At 42.7% G+C, this 10000-nt stretch overlaps 1 protein-coding gene across 6 annotated transcripts in view; it reads left to right on the forward strand.

Annotated features, from left to right (window-relative positions):
- Positions 1-10000, forward strand: part of ank2a (ankyrin 2a, neuronal) — a 126561-nt gene that overhangs the window by 53872 nt on the left and 62689 nt on the right. For 4 of the 6 annotated variants that reach the window (XM_077012943.1, XM_077012963.1, XM_077012997.1 and 1 more), the window contains 7 exons: positions 1991-2089; positions 5338-5436; positions 5540-5638; positions 6075-6147; positions 6929-7055; positions 7286-7370; positions 9884-9987. In XM_077012943.1, coding sequence (XP_076869058.1) covers positions 1991-2089; positions 5338-5436; positions 5540-5638; positions 6075-6147; positions 6929-7055; positions 7286-7370; positions 9884-9987 — 686 coding nt within the window. The remainder of the gene's footprint in view (positions 1-1990; positions 2090-5337; positions 5437-5539; positions 5639-6074; positions 6148-6928; positions 7056-7285; positions 7371-9883; positions 9988-10000) is intronic. The other 2 variants (XM_077012952.1, XM_077012970.1) reach the window with 1 other exon arrangement.

The raw sequence follows: 10000 nt of genomic DNA on the forward strand, positions 1-10000 counted from the left end.
TACACACACTCACATGTATACACACACACAACGTATAGACCACCAGACAAAGGTGAGGACACACACACACACACACACACACACACACACACACACACACACACACACACACACACACACACACACACACACACAGAACATGAAACATGAAACATGAAACATTAAATGTGAAACATGAAAACAGTAACCCTAACCCTGACTGACGAAAAACAGTAACGGCTCTGGATGGCCTCTCCCCCCTCCCCTCACACTCTCTTCACACTCCTCTCTTCTCCCTCTCCTCACACACCTCTCTCTTCTCACACTCCCCTCTCCTCACACTCCTCTCTTCTCCCTCTCCTCCTACGCCTCTCTCTCCTCACACTCCTCTCTCTCCTCCCACGCCTCTCTCTCCTCACACTCCTCTCTCCTCACTCCTCACACTCCTCACTCCTCACACTCCTCTCTCCTCACACTCCTCTCTCCTCACTCCTCACACTCCTCTCTTCTCACACTCCTCTCTCTCCTCACACTCATTTCTCCTCACACTCCTCTCTCTCCTCACACTCATTTCTCCTCACACTCCTCTCTCCTCACACTCCTCACACTCCTCTCTCCTCACACTCCTCTCTCTCCTCACACTCCTCTCTCTCCTTACACTCCTTTCTCCTCACACTCCTTACACTCCTCTCTCCTCACACTCCTCTATCCTCACACTCCTTTCTCCTCACACTCCTCACACTCCTCTCTCCTCACACTCCTCACACTCCTTTCTCCTCACACTCCTTTCTCCTCACACTCCTCTCTCTCCTCACACTCCTCTCTCCTCACACTCCTTTCTCCTCACACTCCTCACACTCCTCTCTCCTCACACTCCTCACACTCCTTTCTCCTCACACTCCTCTCTCCTCACACTCCTCTCTCTCCTCACACTCATTTCTCCTCACACTCCTCTCTCCTCACACTCCTCTCTCCTCACACTCCTCTCTCTCCTCACACTCCTCTCTCTCCTCACACTCCTCTCTCTCCTCTATCCTCACACTCCTCTCTCCTCACACTCCTTTCTCCTCACACTCCTCTCTCCTCACACTCCTCTCTCCTCACACTCCTTTCTCCTCACACTCCTCTCCGTCCTCACACTCCTCTCTCCTCACACTCCTCACACTCCTCTCTCCTCACTCCTTTCTCCTCACACTCCTCTCTCCTCACACTCCTCTCTCTCCTCACACTCCTCTCTCTCCTCACACTCCTTTCTCCTCACACTCCTTACACTCCTCTCTCCTCACACTCCTCTATCCTCACACTCCTTTCTCCTCACACTCCTTTCTCCTCACACTCCTCACACTCCTCTCTCCTCACACTCCTCACACTCCTCTCTCCTCACACTCCTTTCTCCTCACACTCCTCTCTCTCCTCACACTCCTCTCTCCTCACACTCCTTTCTCCTCACACTCCTCTCTTCTCCCACTCCTCACACTCCTCTCTCCTCACACTCCTCTCTCTCCTCACACTCATTTCTCCTCACACTCCTCTCTCCTCACACTCCTCTCTCTCCTCTATCCTCACACTCCTCTCTCCTCACACTCCTCACACTCCTTTCTCCTCACACTCCTCTCTCCTCACACTCCTCTCTCCTCACACTCCTCACACTCCTCTCTCCTCACACTCCTTTCTCCTCACACTCCTCTCCGTCCTCACACTCCTCTCTCCTCACTCCTTTCTCCTCACACTCCTCTCTCCTCACACTCCTCACACTCCTCTCTCCTCACTCCTTTCTCCTAACACTCCTCTCTCCTCCCTCTCCTCACACTCCTCTCTCCTCACATTCCTCACACTCCTAACACTCCTCTTTTCTCCCTCTCCTCACACTCCTCTCTCCTCACTCTTCATACTCCTTTCTCCTCACACTCCTCTTCTCTCTCTCCTCACACTCCTCACACTCTTCTCTCCTCACACTCCTCTCTTCTCCTCACACTCCTCTCTCCTCACACTCCTCTCTCCTCTCTCCCAGCTGGGTTACACCCCTCTGATCGTAGCGTGCCATTATGGAAATGTGAAAATGGTCAACTTCCTCTTACAACATGGTGCAACTGTCAACGCCAAAACCAGAGTAAGGATTCACTTCCTGTTCAGTTTAGTCACTGGTGCAGTGGAGTGTGTGTGTGTGTGTGTGTGTGTGTGTGTGTGTGTGTGTGTGTGTGTGTGAGTGTGTGTGTGTGTGTTTACCCAGACTGCAGCACTGTGCTGGTTGACATGATTGTGTTATTAGTGTGTCTGTTTCTCTATGTTACTGTGTATGTTTTTTCTGTGATTCGTGTGGTTTAAACACCAGTCAAAAGTTTGGACACACATGACTAAATCCATGTTCTTAATAAAAAAGTATTTTAATCTAATTATACTTAAAATGTTTGAGAAAGCATTTAGTCATCAAAATATAGGACAGTTACTTCAAACTAGGGATGCAAATGATTAATCGACTTTCGATTAATTGTCGATTAAGACGTTACTCGATCAAAATGTATTAATCACGATTAATCGTTAGAGAGCGCTCCTGTAGTAACTTGAACAGAGTGTAAGAACGAGAGGTGAACACGTGTCGCGAAAGACCAGAGTGGAAAACAAAATGAAGCGGGCGAAAAGACGTGCGGTGTGGGACCATTTTGAAGCGGGTTCGGGAAACGAGGCAGAAACTGCGTAATCCAGAAAATCCCGAGGAGGGAAACTTTATTTTCCACGCAACTCAAACGATAGCACTGTTCTCTTCCCCTCCCCTGGCGCGCGCAGGCGCCGCTCTCCCAGTGTCACTTAAAGGGCCAAGTGCCTGTCTGTTACGGAACTCGCTGCGAGGAGTAGTAGTCGCTACAATTTCAACATTGTTAATTTAGGCTAAGAAGTCAAATGTTCTCTGTGTAATGCGGTATTGAAGTACAACAGTTCCACTAGCTCACTCAATTATCATTTGAACACCGTGCATGCAGCTGTCCTGCATATCACCAGTGCACCTGGTCAACCTAAAATCACAGCTACACTGGGAAGGCGAGCGTTTTCGAAGCTCGCTATGAAAAATGAAGAGTGAGCTAAAACAAAGCTAGCTACCACTACTGCTGTAGCCCTTACAACAGATTGTTGGACGACTCTAACAACAGAAAGTTATATTACCGTGACATGCCACTACACTGACGAGAACTGGCAGCTAAAATCTGCAGTGTTGATTACGACGAACATGTCGGATAGACACACCGCTGACAGTTTAACTGACAAGCTCAATGATGTTGTGGAAACTTGGGCACTCTCCGGTCGCGTTACAGCATGTGTTCACTACAAAGCTAGAAACATTGTCCAAACATGGGCTCAATAATATTCTGTTTGGCTCTCTATTTAATTTCTTCTTTAAATTTTTTTTTTTACATTTTTAAAAATGTCTAATGTTTCAAATGCAAGAACGGAGCCAGTCCTTAATTTATTCCTTTTTTAAATGAAAGAATGTATTTTGTTATACCATAAAAAATTCCTAATGCATAATTACTTGAGCAATATATCATATAATACAATATAATTATCATAATATAATATATACTTTTTGACCAAAGTGTTTTAACTACACTGCTCAAAAAAATAAAGGGAACACTTAAACAACACAATGTAACTCCAAGTCATCCACACTTCGTGTTCAGATAGGAAACAACACTGATTGTGAATCAATTTCAACTGCTCTTGTGCAAATGGAACCGACAACGGGTAGAAATGAGAGATTTTCAACTGATTTCAAAGATTTTTATTGAGATCTAGGATGTGTTATTTTAGTGTTCCCTTAATTTTTTTGAGCAGTATATTTAGCTAATATTTTTAAAAGCCCTATTGAAACACTGAAATTCAGGTGGAAAACGCCGCTTATCGATTAATCGAAAGTCGATCGATAAGATCAATCAACTAACGATTAATGAATTAATCGATAATTTGCATCCCTACTTCAAACAATCTAATATATACGTTAGTCGATATTTGTCTGTTAGAGAATAATTACGTGTGATTTCATTAGTTTATTAGAGCACAATAACGTATGATTTCATTGATTTATTAGAGCATAATAACGTGTGATTTCATTGGTTTATTAAAGCATAATAACGTGTGATTTCATTGGTTTTTTAGAGCATAATAACGTGTGATTTCATTAGTTTATTAGAGCATAATAACGTATGATTTCATTGATTTATTAGAGCATAATAACGTGTGATTTCATTGGTTTATTAAAGCATAATAACGTGTGATTTCATTGGTTTTTTAGAGCATATTAATGTGTGATTTCATTAATTTGGCACGTTCCCTGTTTTTTAATGTTAAAAATAATACAAGTAAGCAAACTGACTGGTGTTGTATGTGTTTTCTGATTGTGTGTGTAATATTGTTTGTGTTGCTGAGTTTATAAATGTGTGTGTGGTTATTAATGGGTTGAATATTGTGTGTCCTTATTGTGTATGCTTTTCAGTGTTTATTATTGTATTTGTTTCTTGGTTTATCATTGTGTGAATTCATAATTGTGTGAGTATTATGTGTTTAGTATTATTTGTTCATTATTGTTTGTATGTATTAATGTGTTATTGTGTGTTTATTACTATGTGTTCATTATTCTTTGTTACTGTGTGTTCCTAATTGTGAGTTCATTATTGTGTGTTTATTGTTGTGTGTTCATAATTGTGAGTTCATTATTGTGTTTATTATTGTGAGTTCATTATTATGTGTTTATTGTTGTGTTTATTATTGTGAGTTCATTATGTGTTTATTGTTGTGTTCATAATTGTAAGTTCATTATTATGTGTTTATTGTTGTGAGTTCATTATTGTGTTTATTGTTGTGTTCATAATTGTGAGTTCATTATTATGTGTTTATTGTTTGTGTGTTCATAATTGTAAGTTCATTATTATGTGTTTATTATTGTGAGTTCATTATTATGTGTTTATTGTTGTGTTCATAATTGTGAGTTCATTATTATATGTTTATTGTTGTGTTCATAATTGTGAGTTCATTATTATGTGTTTATTGTTGTGAGTTCATTATTGTGTTTATTGTTGTGTTCATAATTGTGATTATTGTTGTGAGTTCATTATTGTGTTTATTGTTGTGTTCATAATTGTGAGTTCATTATTATGTGTTTATTGTTGTGAGTTCATTATTGTGTTTATTGTTGTGTTCATAATTGTGAGTTCATTATTATGTGTTTATTGTTGTGAGTTCATTATTGTGTTTATTGTTGTGTTCATAATTGTGAGTTCATTATTATGTGATTATTGTTGTGAGTTCATTATTATGTGTTTATTGTTGTGTGTTCATAATTGTGTGTGTGTTTGTGTGTTTCTCCAGAATGGCTACACACCCCTTCACCAAGCAGCTCAGCAGGGGAACACCCACATCATCAACGTTCTACTGCAACATGGTGCAAAGCCTAATGCTGTTACTATGGTAACACACACACACACACACAGATACACACACACATACACAGATACACACATACACACACACACACACACACACACACACAACCGAGCTGTCTGTGTTACAGAATGGGAACACGGCACTTTCTATAGCCAAGCGACTGGGTTACATCTCTGTAGTGGACACTCTGAAAGTTGTTACGGAGGAGATCATCACTACAACAACTGTGAGTGACACACACCCATTCTGAGCCCCAGAGAAACTTCATCTGTTGTGTATTCTGTGCAAACCTGGACATCAGCCCTCAGAATCTGAAGGTTCTCCACAGAGATGAACCGAATAAAAAATATTTTTCTCTTAATTGGGTTTTCCAGGAACTGTGATTTTCTGTGTGGTAATGAGTATTGATATTAGTCCTGTTGTTCAGTTTTAACAGGACTCTTGGCTTGCTCACTGGGGGCTAGGACTCGGACACTTGTAAAGCTGCTTTTTGGCAACAAAAAAAAAGCTATATAAATACTTTTTGATTGATTGATGGATAATATTGGTCATGGTGTTCAGAGTGGTAATGTTGTTGGTGGTGACAACGATGGTTGTTGGTGGTGTTCAGAGTGGTGGTGTTCAGTGGTAATGTTAATAATGTTGCTCTTCATGTTTTACAGACAGTAACAGAAAAGCACAAACTGAACGTCCCAGAAACAATGACTGAAGTTCTAGATGTTTCTGATGAGGAAGGTAAGTGTCTGTTCTGTGATTGCTTAAAGATAAACGTACCTAAAGCATTTACACAAATAAATGCTGGATCAGTATGTGAATTATAACAAAATTGGGTCCCATTTTCTAAGAGCTCTATTTTGTTTCACTACTGTCTTTGTCTCTGTCAGTAAAATGAAACAAATTCAGGAATGTCTCTGTCCTGAGAGTCCTGTAGGACACAGGCTCTCTGCTCATGGTGCAGTCCCTCTGCCCCACAGTCCTGCACCGTCCTGCGCAGTCCCGTTACTCTCCACAGTGCGGTTACTCTCCACAGTGCGGTTACTCTCCCAGTCCTGTTACTCTCCCCAGTCCAGTTATTCTCCACTGTCCCGTTACTCTCCCCAGTGCCGTTACTCTCCCCAGTGCCGTTACTCTCCATAGTCCTGCATAGCTGCAGGTTCTTCTTGCAGGTGTCAGTAATGAGATGATGAGATGGTTCCAGAGTTTTAAAGCAGGATTAATTCAAGGCTGGCAGGATCCCTTGTCTGGCGTAATAGCTGTTATAGGACACACCTTGATAAAGTTCTTACGATTATGGGTAATATTCTTATAGATATGGGTAGTTCCCCAGATGTATGAGTTAGTAATTTTCTTAAAGGGAAACTGAGTATTGAACCTCAGAATTGAACCTTAGAGTTCAAATGCAACGATATGGAGATCTCCTGAAGTCATTGATCTCACTAAACATTGTGAGATACAATACCTCCACTTGGGAGATGAGTTTTATTAACCTAACGTGTGTGTGTGTGTGTGTGTGCAGGTGAGGACACTATGACGGGTGATGGTGGTGAGTATCTCAGAGCGGAGGATCTGAGAGAGCTGGGGGACGACTCTCTACATGACCGATACCTGGACAGGATGAGCTACTTCAGCCACAACCTGGACAGGTACGCATGCCATACACACACACACACACACACACACACACACGCATACACACATACACACGCATACACACATACACACGCATACACACATATACACACACACACGCACACACGCATACACACATACACACACAAACACGCATACACACATACACACACACACATACACACACACATACACACACACACACACACCACACACCTCACCACTGCAGGTCTTTCTCCCTAAGGGTGCACCAGACTCCGCCCCATCTACATTATCAGAGAGACGGGGTTCTGATTGAAGACATGATCTCCAGCCACCAGGTACAGAAGGTACATATTACACACCAGTTACACACCAGTTACACACCAGTTACACACCAGGTACAAAAGGTACATATTTCACACCAGGTACACACCAGTTACACACCAGGTACAAAAGGTACATATTACACACCAGTTACACACCAGTTACACACCAGTTACACACGGTACATATTACACACCAGTTACACACCAGTTACACACCAGTTACACACCAGGTACAAAAGGTACATATTTCACACCAGGTACACACCAGTTACACACCAGGTACAGAAGGTACATATTACACACCAGTTACACACCAGGTACAAAAGGTACATATTCCACACCAGGTACACACCAGTTACACACCAGATACAGAAGGTACATATTTCACACCAGGTACACACCAGTTACACACCAGGTACAAAAGGTACATATTCCACACCAGGTACACAGAAGGTACATATTCCACACCAGTTACACACCAGTTACAGACCAGTTATACACCAGGTACAAAAGGTACATATTTCACACCAGGTACACACAAGTTACACACCAGGTACAGAAGGTACATATTACACACCAGGTACACACCAGATACAGAAGGTACATATTACACACCAGATACAGAAGGTACATATTACACCCCAGGTACACACCAGTTACACACCAGGTACAGAAGGTACATATTCCACACCAGGTACACACTAGGTACACAGAAGGTAAATATTCCACACCAGTTACACACCAGTTACAGAAGGTACATATTCCACACCAGGTACACACCAGGTACACTCCAGTTACACACGGTACATATTCCTCACCAGGTGCACACCAGGTACAGAAGGTACATATTCCACACCAGTTACACACCAGGTACACACCAGGTACAGAAGTTACATATTCCACACCAGTTACACACCAGTTACACACCAGGTACACACCAGTTGCAAAAGTTACATATTCCACACCAGGTACACACCAAGTACACACCAGTTACACACCAGGTACAGAAGGTACACACCAGTTACACACCAGGTACAGAAGGTACACACCAGTTACACACCAGGTACAGAAGGTACATATTCCATTCGTTACACATCAGGTACAGAAGGTACATATTACACACCAGTTACACACCAGGTACAGAAGGTACATATTACACACCAGTTACACACCAAGTACACACCAGTTACACACCAGGTACACACGGTACACACCAGTTACACACCAGGTACAGAAGGTACATATTACACACCAGGTACACACCAAGTACACACCAGGTACAGAAGGTACATATTCCATACCAGTTACACACCAGGTACACACCAGGTACACACCAGTTGCAAAAGTTACATATTCCACACCAGGTACACACCAGGTACACACCAAGTACACACCAGTTACACACCAGGTACAGAAGGTACACACCAGTTACACACCATGTACACACCAGTTACACACCAGGTACGGAAGGTACATATTACACACCAGGTACACACCAAGTACACACCAGGTACAGAAGGTACATATTCCATACCAGTTATACACCAGGTACACATCAGGTACACACCAGTTGCAAAAGTTACATATTCCACACCAGGTACACACCAGGTACACACCAAGTACACACCAGTTACACACCAGGTACAGAAGGTACACACCAGTAACACACCAGGTACAGAAGGTACATATTACACACCAGGTACACACCAGTTACACACCAGTTACACACCGGGTACAGAAGGTACATATTCCACATCAGTTACACACCAGGTACAGAAGGTACATAGTACACACCAGTTACACACCAGGTACAGAAGGTACATATTCCACACCAGTTACACACCAGGTACACATGAGGTAAAGAAAGTACAAATTCCACATTAAAAACCACATTACACACTATGTACATAAAACCACATTACATACTATGTACCACATTACTCACTATGTACCTTATACCACATTACATACTATGTACCTTATACCACATTACTCACTGTCACATTACTCACTATGTACCTTATACCAACATTACTGACTATGTACATTAGTAGCTCTGGGGTTTAGTAGCTGTGTGGTTAGTAGCTCTGGTGTTTAGTAGCTGGTCAGTAGCTCTGGTGTTTAGTAACTGGTTAGTAGCTCTGGGGTTTAGTAGCTGGTTAGTAGCTCTGGTGTTTGGTAGCTGGTTAGTAGTTCTGGGGTTTAGTAGCTGGTCAGTAGCTCTGGTGTTTGGTAGCTGGTTAGTAGCTCTGGGGTTTAGTAGCGGGTTAGTAGCTCTGGTGTTTGGTAGCTGGTTAGTAGCTCTGGGGTTTAGTAGCTGGTCAGTAGCTCTGGGGTTTAGTAGCTGGTCAGTAGCTCTGGGGTTTAGTAGCTGGTCAGTAGCTCTGGGGTTTAGTAGCTGGTCAGTAGCTCTGGGGTTTGGTAGCTGGTTAGTAGCTCTGGGGTTTAGTAGCTGGTCAGTAGCTCTGGGTTTAGTAGCTGGTCAGTAGCTCTGGGGTTAGTAGCTGGTCTGATTGTAATGTTTCTGTTGGCAGGTGTCTGCTCTCTCCAGAGAGAATGAGAAAGATTCGTTTCGGCTGAGCTGGGGAGCAGAACATCTTGATAACGTAGTGCTGACCAGCACACTGCTGCAGTCTGGGTAAACACACACA

The sequence above is a fragment of the Brachyhypopomus gauderio genome, chromosome 1, assembly GCF_052324685.1.
Source record: "Brachyhypopomus gauderio isolate BG-103 chromosome 1, BGAUD_0.2, whole genome shotgun sequence".
Taxonomy (NCBI): domain Eukaryota; kingdom Metazoa; phylum Chordata; class Actinopteri; order Gymnotiformes; family Hypopomidae; genus Brachyhypopomus; species Brachyhypopomus gauderio.